General features: G+C 40.0%; 1 protein-coding gene across 1 annotated transcript in view; it reads right to left on the bottom strand.

The window, feature by feature from the left end:
• ABCA13 (ATP binding cassette subfamily A member 13) overlaps window positions 1-23,853 on the bottom strand; it is a gene marked incomplete at both ends in the record, with an annotated part of 453,164 nt that overhangs the window by 382,869 nt on the left and 46,442 nt on the right. Inside the window, 7 exons of the mRNA XM_080920446.1 lie at window positions 2,252-2,451; window positions 3,791-3,955; window positions 6,590-6,723; window positions 10,180-10,310; window positions 11,980-12,143; window positions 15,746-15,774; window positions 16,819-16,970. Coding sequence (XP_080776572.1) covers window positions 2,252-2,451; window positions 3,791-3,955; window positions 6,590-6,723; window positions 10,180-10,310; window positions 11,980-12,143; window positions 15,746-15,774; window positions 16,819-16,970 — 975 coding nt within the window. The remainder of the gene's footprint in view (window positions 1-2,251; window positions 2,452-3,790; window positions 3,956-6,589; window positions 6,724-10,179; window positions 10,311-11,979; window positions 12,144-15,745; window positions 15,775-16,818; window positions 16,971-23,853) is intronic.

Below are 23,853 nucleotides of genomic sequence, written 5' to 3'. Positions count from 1 at the left end.
GAAATGATGGAGGAAATTCTAAAAGGAGGCATAAGCAGATGTTAGCAGAAGTAAGACTATTCTCCCCTGAGCGTGGGCACTGTGTGTATAATGGGATCAGGGGACTCTGTCAATCAGAGTAGTCTAGAAATGTTGACACACTAACCCTTTCTGTGAAGAGATGAGTCACTGAGCAGAGAAAAATCTCCAGAAAACCAATGGTTTAGAAACTAGTAATAGCCTTAGAGATTATCTGGTGGCCATTACCTGGTAAGATGGTTGAGGCCCGGAGAGGCTGACAGAGGACCAGAATTTTACTAGTGGTGGATCTGTTCATTATCCAGTAAAGATGGGAGGCTGTTTTGTATTAAGTGTGGCACGAGTGGTGTCTGAATGAAAAAAGAGATGCCTGGAGCAATAGCCCTGTGCACTCAGCTGGTAGATGGCTAAGGCAGTATCAGGCCCTCCTCTTCCTGGACCTAACTATGTACAGAGTGGTCAGCCATGGTTGGATAGACAGCATATACTGAAATCTTCAGCTTCCCTAATGTCGGAATGAGCTAAGAAACAAAAGGGTCATCCTTGGGTTTCATTCTTCTTGTGTGTTAGAGAACAGTAAAGACTCTGGGCTGAAGTGTCAGGAGGCTTTGGTGTCTGTAAGATAATTGAGGTGACTTATTGTGGTAGGTTTATTAATGTACTATGTAACAATCTGTCCCTTGTGTTTCCCAAGCAAACCAGCAGGCTGGTTTTCAATATCACAATATGGTGTCTTGTACCTCAAGTTATTGATACCCCTACTCTTGGTCCTCTTGTCTCAAGGCATCCTTTTGTTTCCCATATCCTTCTTTCTATAGACTTTATGGCACTGCTAACCACAATCCCCATACCTCCATGGCCCAGGGCATCTCCTTGGTCAGTCAGAAAATAACATCATCAAAATCAAGACCCTACATCTTAAGTGGACTCTACAAAATTTAAAAGAGCTTAAAACATTTAGACTTGCTATTCACTATTAAACCATAACAACAGTATGACTTCATATACTTATGATTCTGTGGTACCATTTGTATCGTATTGAGCCAGAATTCCTGTATTGAACAAAACCCCATGGCTTTCATTCTCCACCCATTTTGGAGACAATACAAAACCTGTTTTCTAAGAAAGCATTAATTTCAGAGGCTGATAGGATTCACATTAGCACAAACTGCTACACACACACACACACACACACACACACCACTGTACACATATGCATCCACCACACACACAGAAATATATGCACTAAACACAAACCATACACACATGCATATTCAGCACACAAATACACATATCTACACACCATACATATATATTCATATATCATACATATACACAAACACATAGATCACACACATATGCAAACAACCTGCATATATATATATATATATATATATATATATATATATATATACATAAACATACACATACACACACATAGTCGATGTGAAATGCATTGGCCCTGGAATTAAAAACAGAGTTTTGAAATCATTGCTAAGCATATCTCAAACACAAATTAAATACATCTGCTGTTGAACTAGCAAGGAGAGGTGTGTTTATGGCCATGCCCCACCATCCCCATGCATGGTTTTTAAAACAGTTAACTTCTGACTTTTTGTACAATAAGCCTTTCTCCAAGATTATCTAGGAATAGGCTATTCTTATAAAACTACTTCAGTTGCCTAGCACTGATCAAAATACCTACATAACAAATATACTTCTCAACATATAGTCTTTAAGTGTGAATACTGTGTGTGAGTGCACACGTTCATGCACACACACACACGCATTTTCATTTTAAGACAAAGACATCAACCTGAAATTCAGAAAGCTGATGGCTTCTGCAATATGATCATGCTCCTGTAAGGTTACTTACTTCTGTTTGTTCATTTGTTTTTGGTTGATTGGTTGTTTTTGATACATGGACTATTGTCACTGAGGCAGGGATGAACTCCTGAGCTCAAGAGATCTCAGCCTCCTGAGAACTAGAATGAGAGATGTGTGTGGCCACACTTGGACAGCCCATTAGACAGCTTTACATATCCACATCTATGTCCAGATAAGTACATAGCTCTATCCTGGCAATGTTTATAATAAAAGCCCTGTGTTTCCCATGTATTAACTTGGCATCCATGGTTAGCTGTACTTTTACAGAATTTGTTTCTAATGGCATCGCTGCACATGCCAGTGTAATCAAACCTACTCAATGGCAAAAGACATACATATGCCTTACATCTGTGCAAACAGATGGTTGTTTCTGGGGCCATCCACTGCCAAGCTGTCATTCAAGATGATCAGGGCAGTGTGCAAGGCTTCCACCACCTTCCATGACTTGCTCTGCTGTTTAAACTGGTCCCCAAGGGCTGCCAGACTGTGGCTGGTACCTGCAAGGAGGTTCTGCAGCAGCCGACCCTGCTGCCACTGGTCTAACAACTGCAAATTTAGAAACAAAAGTAGATTATCAATCACATTAGAAATACTGTACACAGAAATAGTAAAAGACTATTTTAAATAATATTTTGTAATTTCTAGTGAATTAAAATGTCTATTACAATTTTACTGTGATTTCATGTCTGCTCAAAAATTAAAGATTATAAATTTCAACAAAGGACACACTGCTTACACATTATTCCTCTATTCTTTTTATCATTTCTTGAAAAGAAATGAGACAAAAAGTTAAAACTATGCATTTCATTTCAAAAGATCTAACCTGAAAGTTGAACTATCACATTGAAGATAGTTTAATGAAATGATGAGCTTTAAAAATATGTCCCGTAATTAGTAAGCAGTTTCTGAATACCACTTTCTGACAGGTCTGGGGATGATACACATTAGGCAGCTAGAACTACGGTCACCATCTGAGCTGTACAAGTGTCTCATGCCCAGGTCAAACAGTAAGGATATGCATGATGCAAATGCAAGTGGACTGGTGAAGGCTTGATTAGCAACCCACACTAACACTTTAAATGTTGGCTTTCTCAACACTGTCTCTTCATCACTGCACTGGTGAATAAGATACATACTATCAAGTGAATAGTCATGTATATATTTTTCTGATGATTTATTTTATCTAATGCTTGAGATTCTTACCTTTATCAGTCATGTATGTTTGGAAGGGATGAAGGTTTTCTTGGGGTGAGTTATTCATGACATAAAGGATGCAAGTAGTCATGACATTTAACAAAGAATGGGTAGTAGTGTGGTAGAAGAGCGCCCTGTTAGTATCCAAGTATCTCAAGGAACAGAGCTGTGAGCTATCCAGGGCCACTGTGAGCTTTGGAGCTATCAACTTTCTACTGATCAAGAAACTCTTCTATACACCAGCTACACTTCTCTAAAACACACACAAACACAACTTTTTGGTTACATCTATAAAGACAGTTGGTGTGTCTTTAAATCAGTCATTAGTTTTGCACAATATTTGAAGGGGATAAAAACATAGAAGGGATGAGTCAAAAGTAATGTTTGCATAACTTTCAGTCAAAGTGGCCCAACGGGTCGCCCATGCCAGCAACATGAACATGATATACGAAATTTGAATTTAGGAACCTCTTAGATAACAGGTATGTTTACGTGCCTACGTCAAATGTTTTTGTTGTCTTGGGCTGAGAGTTTGGTGAGTTAAGGCTGTTTGATACATGTGAGAGGACGTCACAATGACCAGATATGGAGGACCTACAGTCTTTCCCAGGAAAAGTCATAGAATCATATAACAAATCATGTGAGGGACAAAGAACAGCTGTACTCAGAGCATCCAGACATACAACAGCACCTGTCCATAGAGCTTTAGCCAACTGACTGCATGGATGATGTAATTCTTGACTGCTGACCACTTAGGATGACAGTCAGCCTTGTAGCCCTTGCTCTGCGCTTCATCCTCAGAGGTGTTGGACAAGATGGAACAAACCATTCTCTCTAGGAAACTCTCTGTAGGAATCTGAAAACAACATTAAAAGTACTTAGAAGTGAAGCTGGTTTTCCTTGAATGTTTTTCTTTCAAAATAATTCCCCACCCTTGCCGGAGTCAAAGTTCAAGTATTCACATGATTGAACATTGGTAAGTACCACTGAAATGTCTGTGTTTTTTTGTCCTAAGGGGAGGCCTCTAGGTTAAGGACAAAAGTAGGTCCTGTTCTTTTAGGATTAGGCACAGTAACAGGAGCTGCTAGTTCTCCAGGAAGAAGACTCGTGGTTGAGTCCAACATTGCTCCCCTCATCCTCCCAACAAAAGCCATCACAGACTAAACCAGTAGTTGATATTCTGAACTAACAGTGGTACTTTGTCATCTTTTGTAGTTAACAAAATCAGGCAAAATTAGAATGAAATTGTATCCTACTAAGACATTGCTTTACTATTTTTAACCAATTCTTTATTGTGGATCAACTTATTTGAAACTACTCTACCAATGTGTGTGGCAAAATGTCCTATATCCACCTATTCTGGATTCTTACAATAACCTTGTCATTAGAACCTCTGCTGGTGGTTGTTGTAGTAGGAATGTTTCATCACTTTAAAATTCCTGTGTTGAAGAAATCACCCACAAGGTGACAATGTGATATAGTAGAGCCTCTGGGGTACTCTACAGTTTGGAAGTAGTAGTTTCCAGAGAACCATGGGGTGATATTAGGAAGTGACCATAGAAGATGAGGCTTAGAAGCGAAAAAAATAATCAGGGGTGTTTCTTCTACAGGATATTGCGAACTTTTTCCCTTCTTCTGTCTTTGCTTCTAGGCCACCATGAAGTAAACAGCTTCCTTTACCATATGCTTCCTGCCCTGATTTATCGTCTCACTGAGTACCCCAAGAACAACAATGCCAAGGAACCTATGACCCTCCTGAATCTGAGCCAAATAAACCTTTCTTCCATTAAGGTGATCAAAATCTCAGGCAATTGCAGTAATGGAAAGATGATTTGCACGGGAGCCAATGAGCTCATGTGGAAGTAGCTGTGGTGACAGAAATGATGCTTCTTATATGAAGGAGGTGTTTTATGAGCTTGTCATTCATCACTTGGACTGTGTAAGGACACAGTGAAAAGACACTGTCTTAGAACTAGGTGGTGGACTTTAACCAGACAGTTCCATGGTAGCCCGCCCTCAGACTTTCAGCCTCCAGAGTAATGAGAAAGGAGTTCCCAGGGCATTGCTCCCAAGCTGTGTGATTTCAACATCAGACTAGACTAAGACAATGGCCATAATCAATGAACAATGAAGCTTCTTTGTTCATCACGCTTTCCCTTAGGACTCAGATGAAATTTATTCACATATGACTATCAAAGCCACAGGGCCACATGGGGTTTTTGTTTTGAGATTTTTTTTTCCAACTGAAAGTAATATCAAGGTCATATATCATGTTAGAAAGATATGGCCTTATGACTACCTACATGTTCAGTCTGTGTAGTATGCAGTGTATGTGCACACAGCAAGTTCCCATTGACAGGCCCTGTCATGGAGTCTAAAGAAGTCATGGGAGCACTGCGGCTGGAGTGAGGAACTCACAGAGAACTCATGAAGGTTGAGAGAAGGAGCGCCTTCATGGAGACAATGGGAGAGGAAGGGGTGAATGGGATTGTGGGAAAGGAGTAACATCTGAAATGTAAATGCAGAGAATGTCCAATAAAATGAGTTGGAAAAAAAAAAGGCCTATAGACAAAGTGAGGATCTGAGAGAAGGAGGTTCACAAACCAAGGGTGCAAGTGTATGTTGTTGCACCTACTGCAAAGCCAAAGGGCCTCCTAATTGTTTGAAGCTACAGACAATGGCTCAACAGACAAAAGAGACCCAGAGAGCCTCAACAATATCCATGTGAACTATGTACTAAGGGTGGGCTAAGACAACATCTTTATTTCTTCTCATTTAGTAACTGAGGCTTAGTTTCAGCTATCCCATTTCCTCACATACCAATTTTCTCTTTGCCTGGAGAATCCTCTGCTAAGTCTAAATTTCCTGCCTAAAGCTATATTCACTGGTCTAGCTGGTGAACATTACATCTCTGCCTGGCCTGGCCTGGCCTCTCATGCTGATGGTTCCCAGAGTAATCAAGATCATATCACTTTTGAATCACCTTAGTGCTGAGATAACATGATGAGGAAAGAAGGGGGCATTTCTAAGGGCTGCTATGTCTAAGGAGCTTGAAATTTAAAAGCAGATCTCACCTTCCTAGCTACCATCTCCGAAGGTCACTACCCTACTCGCCCCAGTGATATACTGTTTTCTCTCTACTTCTAGGGAGCACCAATTCCAAGACCCTCCAATGATTTCAAAGATGTTAAATTCTCTCAGTCAAAATGGTATAAAATTTGTACAAAAGCTGCAAACTTATTCATATACATTTTAACTCATTTCCAGGTAACTTAAAATAGCTAATAAGATGTGAGTACTCCCTAAATCATTACTATGCACTGTTGTTTGGGGTGTGGTGACAACAGGCTAGGCTGCACAAATTCACATTTTATGTAAAACTTTGGGTTTGTAGTTGACTGTGAGATGCAGATTTTGTGGCAGCTGTGAATATATTCTAGAGTCACTCTAAGGATGCTCAATGCCATGAGAGAACAACAAGTGTGCATACCTCCTCCAGCTTGGCCGAATAATTCAGAATGTGTTGTGCTTGAAGGTCATTGAAACCAAATTGGGATCTGAGATCAGACTGGACTTTCTGGGGATCCCACACCATATCCTTCAGGGACAGGTGATAAACGGTCTCTGTGAACACGGATGACATGCATTAGTTATTCTGATATTCAGATATGCCTATAATAATAAACAAAATAATATTTTACTTCTAAATGAATAAAAATTAAAACCTAATTACCATTGAATACTATTTGGGATAGATGAAAACATTGGCTGGAGAGATGGTTCAAAAGTTAAGGGTGTTTACTGTTCTTGCAGGGAATCCAGGCTCAGTTCCTGGTACCCTTGTGTTGGCTCACAACCACCTGTTACAGTTTTATGAGTTCTGATGACTTCTTGGCTCTATGGGCACCTAAATGCACATGATACACATAGACTCACTCAATCTTATATACAGATGTTACATGGGCATATATATATATATATATATATATATATATATATATATATATATATATGTGTGTGTGTGTGTGTGTGTATGTATATATATAATTTATATATATACATATATATAGTTTAAAGAAGAATAAACAAAAGCTGGTAAAATTATTACCCCCCTCAAGAGCAAAGGACACTTTGCAAGGTTCCTATTAGATGCCTGAAAACAGCCAAACCCTGGATGCAGCAAATTTTTCCTACCCATACATATCCAATTGTAAAATTTACTTTACAAAGTACGCATTGTAAGACACTTAAGTGAAGAAGAATACAATAATAATATGCCTCAATAAAATTTCCAAAATACAAATTCCTCTATGCATTTTGAGCCTACCATACAAAAAAAAGTTACTTGATAAAAAGCATTTTTGTGCCATGAGAGCTGTTCTGAAAACCAAAAATCCTATTGGCTGCTAAATAATTAATATGCAGGCAGTGCATATGGTATGGATCCATGGAACAAAAGAGAGATTCCTATTCAGGGTAACATGGAACAAGAAAAAGTAAAATTTCATCTTATTATTTAAAATCACATCCCTAGAATAAAATAATCCATATGCCCAAAATATGTTCTTCCTAAACCTGAGTTGTAAATACCCATCCCTACTGACATCATACCTCATTAAATTTGATAAAACATTCCAGAAAAGAATAGTATCAATACTCTACCAAAAGGTTTTGGGAAAGAAAGCTAACATTCTTAGAAACTGAAGGGCAATATGATTCTGAAATTCGTAGCTGAACAGTGCCATGTTCAGATCCTGTGAACTAATAACGTCAGTAAATCATGTGACTGTGTCTCCATTCTTTTCCTCCATGAACTGTAATCTGTTCACCAGGAAAAGCGTTTTTAGAAACAAGAGAAATGAAGGCAATTTTTAGTGGTCTCTAGCCATCTATTCTATAATCATATTTCTTAACTCTGACTCAAATAGATACAAAATTGTTTTAATTACATTCTTTAAAGTAATTATATCTCCAATTGTAAACTAAATTGAATGTTATAATGTGGATGATTTGCACAAATTTTTGCTTCCAAATGAGCTAGTTAAAATTGAGGTCACAATCTTTCAATGTGGAGTTTTAATTTCTCTCCTACTCTACCTTCAGTCTTTCATTCTGGACTAAGAAATAGCTTCTGGTAGAACTAAATTAATATAAAAAAAAATGAGTTTATCCCTAATAGCCTAGCTTCCTTCACACACAAAAAAAATATGTCAAAGAAACCCATGGTCTTCGTAAGATCCTGAGTCCAAAGGAAGAAATGAAATTTGGGGTAAGCGATGGAATTTTGAAGGACAATATTGTGATAGTCTGTTGCATATAGCAGGATAAATTTATCTGCATCTACAGGAATCTCTGTGAAACCAACACATTGTATAGTTCAGGACACTGAGCCACCAAAAGCAAGGGGCCAATGGGAAGTGTGACCCAGGACTTGCCTGTCTCCAGCCCTCACTCATTCATGCCTCAGGAGCATTCTTGTATCTATTTCTCCATTGGCCATTTACACTGGACCTAGCTCCCTTTCTGAGCCCATCTCAGCCGCTGCCTGATACACCTCATACACACTGACCACTGAGCACTGTCCACTCCTGGAAAGCCCCTATATGTCAAACGCTGCTCCATTTTTCTGGAAATGCTCCTTAATCATGTTAACAAATTCTAATATTCTTTGAAACTCTTCTCTGAAGCTGTTCCAGAAGAAGATGCCAGATCCTCTCTCTGTGTTGACATCTTTTGCTCCTTTACAAAGATAACATCTGTGAGTACAAGAACCACTCCTCCCTGATAACTATGATCCCAGTTACTTAGAAAGCCAAGTCTAAAGGATTACATGCTCGAAGCCAGCCTAAGAAACTTAGTGAGATACTACCTCTAAATAAATCTAATTTTTAATGTCAAGTCACTTTATTGTAATCAACTCACAAATAAAATATCATGCAGCAAGACTAGCCAAGCCACTTAGACAAATACTTGTCTAATATATAAATTTCAATGAGTTTGTGTAAAAGAAAAAAAATAAAGTAGAAGGAGGATGCTAAAGAGATGTTCATTGGTTATAAGTGAATCCTGCTGGAGCTTAAGACCTGAATTACTTAAACTCCCCAGTACCCATAACCAGTGGATCACAACTAACTTCAACTCCAGCTCCAGGGAATCTGATGCCCTCTTTTGACCGTTCTGGGTACTACAATCATGTGTGCAGCCCATACACATATGCCTAGCATGAAAAATAAAATAATATTTTAAAGGATTGGGTTATAGAAAAATGATAGAGTACTTAGGTGATGTGTGAGGCTGTGGTGGGGAGAAGGAGAAGAGACAGAGAGACAGAGAGGTAATGTTGGTAGAGTAGCAATGATGGAATGAGTGGGTTGGAAATGGTTAACTGATACATGTAAATGGTAGAGAGGTGGGTGGGCAGATGGACAGACAAGTGGCTAGGAGGATGGTTGGATGGTTACAGACAGACAGACAACAGGTGATAAGAGATAAGTTGGAACCACACTGTTCTCCCACTGTACTTTCCATAGAAAATCAAGCAAAGAAAAAAGCCAACGGGAATCAATGCACGAGTAAACTACTAAATCCAATGACAACCTAATAATGTTCTAGTCATAAAAGTAGGGAATCCCATTTCCTTCCCTGAAGCAGGCTACTAATTACATACACCATAGCGTGCCTTCTTTGAGTGACCTCACTGCTTCCCACTATCTTCAAGTCCACTTACAGGGAACTGGAATTTCTTCCCAATAGGAGCTTAACAAATGAAAGGTTTAAAAAAAACACAGAACAGATGGTTTGCCTGAACTTAAAAGACAGCTTACAACTTAAGGAGTTTTTCAATCAGTTACTTAAAATATAAGTATAATTCTTAGCAGTATTGACCTTAGAACTTCAACAGCTAGAGAAAGTCACTTTTGACTTGCAAATTTTAATCCTATGTCTGTCTTACTGGTAGAAACAGTGAATTTGGGGTTGATATTTTAACTAATTATTTAAAGAGCCCCATGGCCCCACGCTTGCTAACACATTGCAAGAGTGGAATATCCCCAGTAAGCCCCAGCTCTCAGGATCTCTCACCATTGGCATCTGTTCTGTGCTGCTGCAGAAACCTCAGGGTGGAGACAGTCACATTCAGAACATGTCTCAAAACCTGGGGGATAGTCTGGTGCAGTGGTAGCCAATCCAAATCTCCCAGAGATGCTAATGAACTAGAACAGAAACAACCAAGCCAGAGGGAGTTAGTTAGTAGTCAACCAAGAGGTATCAACATATCATTCCAATTCACCAGACCCCAGCCTCCTTCAATGACGTTGTCAGATACTAGTGTGTCAGCATTTTGTTTAGCTTAATGTGATCTTAATTCCCTGGATAAGAGATTAAGAAAAAAGTTCTTTTCTTGAAATATGGCTTACAGACACACACATTGCTTTCAGGGTGTTCTACCATAGTCACTGTTTTATGCTCAGCCTTTGGTCTTCCTGCCTCTTTTGGCAGCTGACAAGACCAGACAGAATACACAGTGTGAAAAAAGGAGCAGGTAGCTGGGCTGCTGAGGCTTCCCATAGTCAGTTCAATACCTGGAGAACATACTATGTTCCTACCCAGGGATCTAAGGGATATATGTCCTATCCAAAGATCTAAAAGGTTCACATCAGCCAATCTGTGTTTGTCAAACTGTTTTACAGAATAAGGGACTTTGGATGGGGGAGTAATCAAAATATGATATTCATCCTATTTCAAGATGACAATATTTTATAAATAATGACTGTTCCTGGTCAGAATACACTTTGAGCTGAGGGGAAGCTGCATGTATTTTATCAGCATGAGGCCAACACCACCAACATCATGGTTCCAAGCACATTGTCTCCATGTGGCTTCTCACTAAAGATATCTCTCCCTGCAGCCGTGCGCCTTTGGGAGAATACCAAGACTTTTAAAAATCATCCCTGAACCCCCAGCATCACTTGCAAGCAGTGCCTACTATGAGTAGATTTTATTGATATTATAGAAAGAATACAGAAGAGAAATCAAACCCGCAGAAGATGACACTGTCAGACCCTCTGGTCATAGCTTCAGGTCTGAAATGGTTCCTCTCTCTAAACAGCCTGACTATTCTCATTGTCCATGGCTGAACAGTCAGTGCTCAGAGCAGCAGGACAGAGGGAGGCTCCTTACAACTATGGCCAAATACTTAAGATGATGAAATGACCTAGTGTGCTTCATGCTCTGCCACCAGTGACATCATTAGTAAAAGGCATAGGGAAAATTCAGCCTTGTCTCAGACAAGCTGTGTTCTAGAGTCTGAGGCCTAAGAGACAGGCGCTCCGACAGCACTCAGCTATGTGTCGGCATCGCAAGGAGCTGTGTACGTGTGCAGTTAAGAACTGAATGCAAAAATACATTATGTTGCCCTGCATAAAGTATAGTGGGGTCTGATCCACTATTACTTCTTTTGTCAGCAAGACATTGATCCTATTCGGCTACAAGATGTCTTTGGTATTACTGGCTAAACATGTTATATTTCTGTCACTTTTCTAGCGGTGAAAACCTCAGAAACAAATATCAAGGCTGATGGTAAGATCATTAAGCTTAGCGTTTTATATACTACTTCCTCAATGACCATCTGAAGATGATACAAGCCAATAACATGTCAATCAGACACCACCATTCTAATGGTTGAATATGCTCTAAACAGCACCATTGCCCACAGGTAAGATATGTACACACAGGTGGGGAAAAGGCAGAGTGTACGGGCTCCAGATGCCTTAGTAGGACATTGTTAGGGTGTCTTTTATGAAAATATTTCCCAGTGACACATTCTCCTACTGAAATGATGGAGATAGCACACATAATTGCTTTTCGTTGTTTCTTGCTCACTTCAAACCCGCCTGGAGAAAGTGTGTCATAGCGCCCACGCTCTCTTCCAAGTGAGCATTGGACATGTGCCGTCTGGGCAGTGAATGGAGAAAATCCCAAATATGAGGCTGCTGGTGAAGGCTTTCCAATTTTGATATCACATCTTCTGTTTTATTGAGATCCATCTGATAGAAAAAGAATACCAAAAGTTTTTTCTCTTTAATTTCCTATTTAATTAGAGACAAAGATATAGACAGGATGCTTCAAATATATAAAAATTAAACTCATGCCTAACTTCTCACTATGCTCAATAGACAAGATTTTAAAATCATTATTAGGCTGCTTCTATTTTTAGTTTTGGAATTATAGAAATTTATATGTCTAAAATCCAGTATCACTAAAAACATGAGGAAAACCTTCCATTTAAAATAACTGTAAACTACCAAAAAGGAAAAAAAAAAAAAAAAAAAAAAAAAAAAAAAAAAAAAAAAAAAAAAAAAACAAGTGAAGAAGAAATGGCAGCAAAACAAAAGAGTGGAAGGGATAGAAAAGAAGAATACAGGAAATGAGAGGAAGTGGGGGAAGGGAAGCAGGATTGGCTGTCATGGGTACAACCTATGCTGTATCTAGGAGGGCTGCTCTGAATGTCAGCCTTCTTGATGGATCCTCTCCAGCTAAACTTGCTTCTTTTAGGGAACAGATGCTGAAAGCAAATACTCTCTGCAAGTGCTTGGTGTGGACTGCTGTGACCAGGAGGCTGAGCTCTCAGGCAACAGCTGACCATAGCTGAGGCTAGATTACACCATCAATGGGAGGTGTTGAGGCTAGATTAGACAGCCATTGTGGGTGGGATAGGCTTCTGATGGCCTCAGAGACAGCTTTTGTTCCTGGTTTTGCAGCCCTCCGAGTATCCTCCTGGAACTGTATAAGTCATCCCTAGTCTCTCCCAGGAGACAGGAATCACCCTCCTGCACCTTTGCTCTATTGGAGCCTCCCTTGTTATGGGTGCCCCCCTGTCAGACATGCACCACCTCAGGCTACTGCTTGAAGTGGCTGCTGCTCTAATTGGATTCTTCAAAGCTCTAAGACAGTGGATCACCTCATCTCCTTAGATTTTCTGGGCTCTCACACAGCTCTATCTCCATCTCTCCCTCTTCCTAGCTCCCCACACCTTTTCAAATACATTCACTGCCTCATCTCCCTCTATATCCTCCACCCTTCCTTCATGTATCACTTCTGCCCCAACACCTTCCAAATCCATACATCTATCCCAGACTGTTTATCTCAGCACCCGGTTTGTGTCACCACACCCTTCTTGACAGCACCACCTTAATGGATCCCCAGCATGCCCAAGTCAATCTTCCGATTTCTCCTCCCCACTTCTTCCTCCTCAACACGCCACCAAGGGAAACTTGCACTAACCTTTCTCTACCTCAGTAAATGGCCATTCCGCACTTCCAATTGCTGAGATAAAACACCTGCAATCACTTTGACTTTTCCAGCTCATGTTCACTGGGATATTCTATTGGATACATATTTTAAATATAACAAGAATTCCACTATCACCTACTTTCTTTAACTGCACAGCAGCATTATACCTTTAATATACATAGGTATTGCATACATAACTGAGTTGATTCCAAATTCTACTTTCACTATCAACAATCTATGGCTCACCACAGTGACACCAAAGTTCCTTTAAAGAACTATTCATGTCTCACTCCTCTGATCAGATTACCCCCAAAAAAATTCCACTCTAAATAAAAATCAAGAAAAAAACCAAACATGATAGAACATGCTGGGAATCCCAGCACTGGGGAGCTGGAGAGATAAAAGCATCAGGAGTTCAAAACTATCCTCCATGACCTAGAAAGTTAGAATTCAACCTGGGATATTTAAGACCTAATCCCGGAAGGAAGGAAGGAAGGAAGGAAAGAAGGAAGGAAGGAAGGAAGGAAGGAAGGAAGGAAGGAAGGAAAGGAGGGAGGGAGGGATGGAGGAAGGGAAGAAATATATCAGGTGATATGACATCATTACCGAAATTCTATAGCAAAAACATAGACCTAGAATGCTTTCATCATAACAAACAGTACTTTGCTGTGGCCACACTTCAGCTCAACATATGTGTGGCCCCAATGTCTGTGAAGAATACTCAGACCATAGATATGATGGCAGTTTCTACTTTCCACAGCTTCTATAATCTTTTACCATGTTAATTGTTGATTATATATAATATCAACACTTACCCTAGTTTTGAATATTATAATTATCCATCGTTATAAATAACCTATTTGTGCATGAAAGATTTTAGCATTAAAAAAATTGTCAGAAAGACCACAAAGGTATCAAGTTGTTTTTCAACATTGATTGTATCCACCTTTCATTGTCACAAGCCACCTGACATTTAGGTGTGCTGCTCATAACCCCCTGAGAATGCTAATTTCATCATCAAAACCATACTTCCCAAGATTAAACTAACATTCTTCGGTTATTTGTAAACTGGGTTGCATGAATCTTGATAAGCCCCTTTATGTTGTGACAATTTTAGAAGTTTGGTTTCTTTTTGAAAAAAATATTGTAAGAAAGTGTTTTCATTTTAGTCCCAGATGGGGATGATTCGAACTGACCACGGCAGCTGACTGTGATTTGCCTTGTGCTCTAGCCGAGGCAGTTTTACCAGCTGCAGAGAGTTTCTGCACTTATATGATGTTTGAAGTTCTGGGAACTTTTCGCAGGGTACACTAAATGCTAGGCCCCTAGAAGTGTGGTGGATGGGTTGTTGGTCACTTGGAAATGTTGGGTTGTCATTTATTAGTAGCTGTAGTCAAAGAAGAAACAAAAAGAAGAAATTAGATCCAGGAATTTTCCTAATTCCTCTCCCTCTGTCCTTGTTTCGATCCTGGGTAGAGTTAGGGGTTGAAACTATGGGGATAAAGAGTAGGACAAAGAAAAACCCACAAAGTCGAAAAGGTCAGCTGCACTTTCGTCCTAGTCTAGCAGTTGGGGTAGGTGTCTGATGACAATTGGGTGTCATTTCTGCCCCACCCAGAGCATTTTGACCCTTATTGTTGAACTGACGTACACATTTTCATGAGCTGCTTTATACCGTGAGGAGAATTGTTCAGACACAATGCTGGAGCACAATGCTACCAAAAGTGCCTGGGCCTTGAATGTCTGGTGGAGCAGTATAAGCAAAGAACCTCAATATTGAGGTTCACCCTGTGCTCAGGCCTCTGCACCCTTAACTACTGCTGCCTGGCTGAGTCTGTTGTGAGGATGCCTGTCTTTGAAGAATGTTTAGAAGCATTTCCAACCCTGATCATCAGAAACGAAGAGTGGACACTCCACTCCCCCGAGTTGTGACAGCCTCAACTGTATGCAGATGATAACTGTCACCACAGTAATACTATGGTCTTAACTGTGTTTCAGGCAGCTCTATAGTCAAATGCCAAGCACAGATCATCTCACAAACTTCAAGTTCCTGTTGACTTAAATCCCTCCCACAAAGCAACCTGAGTGTGTGTGTGTGTGTGTGTGTGTGTGTGTGTGTGTGTGTGTGTGCATGTGCGCGTGTTTACCACCCACTATGTCCCCTCCCATCTCCTCCTTCTCAAACTCTAAGAACTCTGATTTAGGAAACTAAAACTGATCCTTCAATCTATGTCTGATGTAAATTTATGTCTGTTGAATCCCACCCTGCACAGACATTATAAAAAAAATTAAGTGACTAATAGAGTTCCTTTAAAATATAAAATCAGCCACAAGCAGCTGTTGCTGGGATACTCACTGTTAGAAAACTGGAGCCATAAGAAGAACCTACAATAAAACACATTTAACAGATCAGCTTGTCAGAACCCAGGACACTGAGTGCCTGCCTCAGTCTATAAGAGAAGGATAAATGCAAATGTTGCTGTCACATCCCAAACCATATTGATACTCATTTCCCAGAAAACAAATAGTAAATACATTGCAGAATTTTTCCAGTCTCTAATCACACCTGGCACTGTGAGTATCCCCAAAGAATGAAAAGATTGAATAGAAACAAAGAAACACAATCTGGGTGTTTTGGCACACCTGCAATCCCAGCACTCAGAAAGCAGAGGCAGGGGGATTGCCGAGTTCAGAGCCTTCTTTCTCTACATAGTAAGCCTCAGGTTATCCGGTGCTACATAGAAAGACCCTTTCTTAGAAAACAAACAAGCAAAACCTTCAGAGGAGAGAAGAAAAATGTGAAATTATTGTTTTTCATATTTTTAAATAACATGCTATGGGAAATAGCTCAGACAATAACAAGCTGGAAATAGATATACCCATGTCAACAGAATTAGTTCTCCTCTCAGTCATATATGAAAAAGAACTGCTCTTGAACCCCACCCCCTCCAAAAATGTTATTGCCTATTGAGACTAATCATCACCACATAGCCAGGCTGACCTTGAACTCAAAATCCTGACACAGTCCCCAAAAGCTGAGGTTATAGACAAGAGCTCTTATATGTTGTGGAAGACCATCCGCCCTTTATTGAAATACTCTCAAAAAACAAAACAGGGAAAGACCAAGTCACATTTCCAAATCAGGAATGTGTGTAGAGATGATGTAGACTGTTGTAAGACATGGACAGGCAACGTAGAAAATGTAGATGGTATTAGAGGAGGTAATTTAGGTAGGTGGGCCTCAACCTATAGGAGGGCTGGATCACCCCACCTTTATAGCCTTTATGTCCCAGAGAGGAAGGGCATTCCAGCCCATCCTCCAAAACAGCAACCAGTGCTGGTCTTATCCAGCAGGGGGCGCACCTCCACCTAAGCCCCTGAGAACTCTCTGTGTCCAAGAAAAAAAAGGTAACGTTTTCAGGCTCTTACCTGGGGTTTCCGATCTTTTTAGCCAGAGTTTTTGTAAATTCTTTGCCTTGTCCATTGTTTCAAAAATTTCTTCAGCCAGGTCCTGAATCTCATTTAAAAAGGCCAAGCTACTGACTTTTCTGTCATCAGATGAAGTTTGGAACCTAGACAAAGTTCAGACACAAAGAATAACTATCACATATGGCATTTTCCCTGGCATTTAAAAGGTTTTGACACTCTATACCCAAACTGTCCTCAGTAAAATATGCACATAGTTACAAGCCTATCACCCACCCACCCAGAAAACCCTTGGCTATCATTTAAAATGGAAAGTATCTCTAAAATATACAGATTTAAGATTAGAAAAGTATCCTTATTTTCTTCGTTATCTGTAAATTTTATATAGTCATTGGGGTTTTTTTAATTTATTGAACATGTATTATTCTACACATCCCATACAAGGTGCTGAGAATAAGCATCAATGGGCATTAGCAGGTAACAGAGAGCATTGTGGGAAGACATGGAAGGGAGAGAGAGAGAGGAAGAGAGAGAGAGAGGAAGAGAGGGGGGGGGGAGGGATCTTTTTCTTGGATGTGTCAAATTTCAAGAGCACAAGAGGAAATCAGTTAGGCTTCTCTTGAAAGACCTTATATTAAAACCCAAAAGTGACCTCTAAAGACATCTGTGAACTACTCTCAAGCCTCACCCTGGGGATTACCAAGCTGAAAGGACTGGAACGTGGAGACAAAAATCCCTTGTACCAAGAAGCTGATTTTATGGTCTATGTATTATTCTAACGATGATTCATCACATTCTTATGTTCATACTATCAACAAAGGAAGTACATAGAAAAATCTAATTCAGTGCTACATAGATACATAGTGTGTATCTACATGGGAGTGGAGAGGGAAGAAAGGCGAAGGTAGAGGTGGAGATTCTTGATAGAGCAGGGAAATCCCAGCACTGTAGCAGGGTGTGGGGAGGGCAGCTTCCTCAATCCAGTTCTTCACGGACACTTAACTATGCACAGTCTGATCCTCCCCCAGTAACCTGAAGCTCACACATACTGTGTTAACATTCTCCAAAGCTGATGGACTTAAAACTGGTACAACCACTCTGGAAATCAACCTGAAGGTTCCTGAGAAAACTGGAAATAGATCTACCTATAGAACCGGCTATATGATATACCCAAAAGATGCCCCACCATGCCACAAGGGCACATGTTCCACTATGTTCATAACAGGCTTATTTGTGATAGCCAGAAACTGAAAACAACCCAGATGTTCCACAACAGAATAACAACGGATACAGAAAATGTGGTTCATTTATACAACAGAATACTACTCAGCAATTAAGAACAAGGGCATCATGAGTTTTGCAGGCAAATGGATGAAACTAGAAAATACCATCCTGAGTGAGGTAACTCAGACTCAAAAAGACAGGCATGCTATGTACTAATAAGTGGATATTAGCCAAAAACAAGTACAGAATACCCAGGATACAATCCACATAATTCAAAAAGGTTATCAAGCCAAAGGGCCCAAGTGAGGATGCCTCAATCCCACTTGGGAGGGAGAAGAAAGCAACCACAAGAGGGGGGAGGGAAGAAGGGAAGAAGGGACCTGGGTGGGAAGGGTAACGGTGATGGGAAAAGGCGAACAAGGCTGAAGCCCTGAGGGTCATCCAAAAGACTAGAAACAAGCAACCTTGGGAGGTAGGAAGTGAGGGGACCCTCTAGAATGTACCAGTCCTAGGAGATGAAAGACTCTCAGGACTCAGAAGGAGGTACCTTAGATGAATTGCCCTACAGTGGGGAGAAGGAACTTGTAGAGCCCAGTTCCAGCAGAAAGATGGGGCACCAAGTGGAGGGATGGGGCTGTCATCCCATAGTCAAAAACTCTGACCCAGAATTGTTCCTGTCTGAAAGAACTGAGAAGCCTGAGGAAAAGGAGGTCCAGAGACAGCCCTAAATTGGGATCCAGCTCAAGGGGAGGACCAAAGGCCTGACACTATTACTGATACATGATGTGCTCATAAAAAGGGACCTAACATGACTTCTATAAAATAATTATCAGGAATTATGAAGTCATCAATTCATCTGCAAAGCATTAATATAGGAAAGTATATCTTCAGATCGATTCTGCCCCTGAGATTCTCTCTTCCATCTCTTGTAGTCTGTTGAAGATGCTTGCATCTGTGACTCCTGATTTATTTTTTAGGTTTTCTACCTCTAGGGTTGTCTTTTATTGTTTTCTTTATTGTTTCCATTTCCATTTTTAATTCCTTCTTCAATTCCTTCATCTCTTTGGTTCTATTTTCTTCTAGTTCTTTGATTTCTTTGAGTGTTTTTTGTGTTTCCTCTTTAACAGCTTCTATTTCTTTATGCTTTTCCCCCCGTTCTTGATAAGGATCTCCATCATCATCTTGAGGTATGATTTCAGGTCTGAGTCTTTTTTTTTTTCTGGGGTGTTTGGCATTCCGCTGTTTGCTGTGATGGGAGAGCTGGATTCTGATGTTGCCAGGTTGTCTTGGTTTCCATTGGGTAAGTTCTTTCACTTTCCTCTTGCCATCTTGTTGTCAGTGATTGGTTTCCGTATACCTGGCCTGTGTCCCTGGATCTCCGCTGTTCCTGGTGGCAAATGGCCTGAGCATTTGGTCCACATGCATGGACCTTCTGGCCCCTTTCTGCATTCTTACATTTATGACTGGAAGATGCCTCCTTGAAGATGAGTTCATCCTAAACGTCACTCATACATTCTTTAGCTAATATGTAGCCAAGGTTTTGAACTTTAGAGTCAATGGTGAAATGAGTCGACACTTGCGGGCCTTTGTAATTGAACATATGTTATTTACACAAGAGGAAGCCTTAATGTTTTGAGGTTTAGGGCTGAGCATTCAAGCTATAAACTAAACTGTGCTGTTTTAGATATTAAAGCCTTAGCTACTTGTATGGCTGTGGCAATAACAAAGGACCTAAAAGAATTAACATCCAAAGATATCACATTGGTGGATAGTTGGGATAATAGATGTCTTATCAGGAAAGGGAGAGATACCACAGTACTTCTGTTCGGTTAGTCCACATTGAAGAATGACCATCTGAACACTAGGAAGCCTACAGAACTCCAAATAGAGTGGACCAGAAAAGAAAATCCTCCTGACACCTAATAGTCAAAACGCCAAGTGCCCAGAGCAAAGAAAGAATACTAAAAGCAGTAAGGAAAAAAGGTCAGGTAACATATAAAGGCAGACCTATCAGAATCACACCTGATTTCTCAACAGAGACTATGAAAGCTAGAAGATCCTGGACAGACATCACGCAGAACCTAAGAGGACACAAGTGTCAGCCCAAGCTGCTATACCCAGTAAAACTCTCAATCACCATAGATATAGAGACCAAGATATTCCAGGACAAAACAAAATTTACACAATATCTGGCCACAAACCCAGCACTACAAAGAATTATAGGTGGAAAACCCAATACAATGAGGGGAACTACGTCCTAGTAAAAAAAAGAAAATAACTAAGCAAGAAAACCAAAAGAAAGATACACAGGCACAATTCTACCTCTAAAAGCAAAAATAGCAGGAAACAGCAACCACTATTTCTTAATATCTGTTAACATAAATGGACTCAATTCCCCAAGAAAGAGGCTTAGGCTATCAGACTGGATACATAAACAGAATCCAGCATTTTGCTGCATACAGGAAACTCATCTCAGAGACAAAGACAGACACTATCTCAGAGTAAAAGTTTGGGAAATGCCATTCCAAGCAAACGGCCCCAAGAAAGAAGCTGGAGAAGCCATTCTAATATCGAATAAAGTAGATTTTTCAACCAAATGTTATCAAAAAAGATAAGGAAGGACACTCTTCACTCATGACACACCACCTCACACCAGTCAGAATGGCTAAGATAAAAAATTCAGATGACCTCAGATGCTGGCGAGGATATGGAGAAAGAGAAACACTTCTCCACTGTTGGTGGGGTTGTAAACTGGTACAACCACTCTGGAAATCAGTCTGGCAGTTCTTCAGAAAATTGGGCATAGTACTACCTGAAAACCCACTTATTCCACTTCTGGGCATATACCCCAGAGACATTCCAACATACAACAAAGGCACATGCACCACAATGTTCATAGCAGCCCTATTTATAATAGCCAGAAGCCATAAAGAACCCAGATGTCCTTCAGTAGATGAATGCATACAAAAATTGTGGTATATTTACACAGTGGAGTACTACTCAGCTATCAGAAGCAATGACTTTATGAAGTTCTGAAGAAAATGGATGTATCTAGAGAATATCATCCTGAGTGAGATAACCCAGTCACAAAAAAACAGACATAATATGCAGTCACTGATAATTGGATACTAACCCCAGAAATCTTTGAACACCCCAGAAACAACTCACAGACTATATGAAGTTCAAGAAAAACAAAGGCCAAAAAAAAAAGATAAAAAAATATTATGCTTAATCTTTACACACCAAGAAACCTTTGACAATTTCCAGGTTACATCTTGTTTTACATGTACTTTATGCTCATTGTAACTAGTAAAATTTTAATGCATACTATAAAACCTTTAAAAATAATCAAGTACTAACAAAAATGTATTCATATACTTTTATGCAAAAATGCTTTTAAAATCTGTACATTTATCTTTGTTTTTAAAATAAAGTTGTTCAATTTTAAAAAAAATGAAGAGCATATGGGCCAGAGAGTGACTTTAAGGCTATCCTGGACAACTTAGTAAAAATAAAACACTCGACAACATCAACAAAAAAAAAAAAAAAAAAAAAAAAAATGCAGAAAGGGGGAATTTTTCAAAATATACTGGTGACCCAGCAGAGCATAGGCCTTGATATTTCAAACAAGGGAAACTCTAAAGCTGAATAGAATAGGTGATATGAAATAAGCCCAAAATCAATGAAGCACTTTAAATTTGGTCTTAAGGCTCAAGTTTAATTCTTCTTCATTCAATATTCGGAATTCCAGGGCAGCTGTCATAATGGTGGCATATACAGCTTTCCAGAGAGTTCACCCATAGGCTCTCTGTGGAAATGCCATCTCTGAGTCTTTCTGAAGACTCCTAATAGAAAGTAGCATGCAAGGGTGGTCCTACCTCAAGAGATACTGGTTAGGAGTATCTATCTTATCCCAAGAAAAATAAAGAAGTGACTATACCTATTGGCCTCTTGCAGGAATCAGATTTCTGAGTCTATGAGGATCAATAGATTTTTTTTAATGAGGGTGCCAATTCAATTTTATGTGGGTAGAAAAAATTAAGGTAATAGCAATTTAGGGAAAATTTAACAGAAGATAGGTATCTCAGGCCTCTATTTCTGTGCTGGAACACCATGGCCATAAGCACCTTTGGAAGAGACCGGTTTGTTTCATATTACATTTCCAAGTAATAGCTCATCACTGAGGAGGGGTGCCAGGGTAAGAACTCAGGGCAGGAAAATGGAGGCAAGAACTAAAAGTAAAAGCTGAAGGACACTGCTCAATAGCCTGCTCCTTGTAATTTACTCAGCCTTTGTTCTTATGGCTCCAAAAATCAATAGCCCAGGAGTGACACAGTCTACAGTGAGCTGTCCCCCGCCCCCTCCACACACACACATAGCGATTGCTACTCAAGAAAATGTACTACAGACTTGTCCACAGGACAGTCATACTGGAAGCATTTTCTCAATTATGGTTCTTCTTGGTTAACTGCGACTTGTGCCAAGTTGGCATAAAACTAGGCAGAGTAACTAGCCTCTTGTCATCTCAGCACACAAGCATATCACTATCCACTAGAACCCTTTCTCATTTGGCCCCAATCCAGCATGAGAACATTAAAATCGCAGAATCAAAGATTACAACTTTGTAAAGGCCCACAGTCTTTAAAAATAAAAAAAAAAAAAAAAAAAGCTAAAACACTTTGAAATTTTGTTTCTTTAAAGCATCTAAAGTCTCTTTCAAAGTTCAAAGCTTCTCAAGAACATCCAAGGCTCTCTAAAATATCCAAAATCTCCCTAAAATTTCAAAGACTCCAAAATTTCAAAGTCTTTCAACTGCAAGCTCCAGTAAGATCAGAATAAGTTAAATATGTTTTTTATTCCAGGAGGGAAGAAGAGCCAGGCCACTGTCGTAATTAGATGAAAGCAAAACCGACTCCAACAGTGTAAAGCTCCGTGTCAGACGTCTGGGATTCATTCAGAAACTTCTGAGATCCTTCTACTGGCGTGGAACACCATTCACAGCACATGGAGCTTGTTTCCTAGGCTCAGGCTGCTTCCATTCCATGCCTGCTACGTCAGTGGTAATTGTCCCATGCTACTGGTATCTGCAAGGCATTGGGAGCTCCTCTCTAGTTGAGCTGCATCTTCACCCATAGCCTCTCCTGTGCATCAGGAACTCTAACCCTGCCACATTGTGTCAAGCCTAAAGTTCTCTTCACTGACCCCTTCAATCCAAGGTTTTCACTACTGTTGAGGCTTGGCCTTCATCAATGGCCTCTTGTGCTGTCAAAAAACAAGCTGGGTCTTAACACCATGACCCATTCATGCCTTCAATTCCCTTAACATCTAGATGACTATTACACTGCCAAGTCTGACAGCCAACTCGAGATACAAATGTGGCTGCCTCTGGGACATATCTTCGGTGTGCTAACTCTGAGGAAACACTTCCCAGAAGATTTCAAATGTCCTAGAAAAACAAGTGTTTCATGTAAGTAGTCCCTGTACCTTTCAGTTCTTCATTTCTAGCTGAAAAGACACCACAGCCTCTCAAGACAAACTATGCAAACAGCCCTGATAGGATCTTTGCCTCCATCTGAAGCTTTACAACCCCTGTTTCCACTGACTGCACCGGCTCTCAGCACTACTGTTTGAGTTCCTACAGTGGGTCATTAAACTCAGAGTACTCAATGACTTCTCCAGATCAAACTCCCTGTCTTAGTCACGGTTTCTATTCCTGCACAAAACATCATGACCAAGAAGCAAATTGGGGAGGAAAGGGTTTATACAGCTTACACCTTAATTGACAAATACATTACTGTTCACCACCAAAGGAAG

Source organism: Micromys minutus (assembly GCF_963924665.1).
Source record: "Micromys minutus genome assembly, chromosome: 1".
Classification (NCBI taxonomy): domain Eukaryota; kingdom Metazoa; phylum Chordata; class Mammalia; order Rodentia; family Muridae; genus Micromys; species Micromys minutus.
Note: the sequence above shows the minus strand (reverse complement) of the source record. Positions and strands in the feature narration are given on the sequence as shown.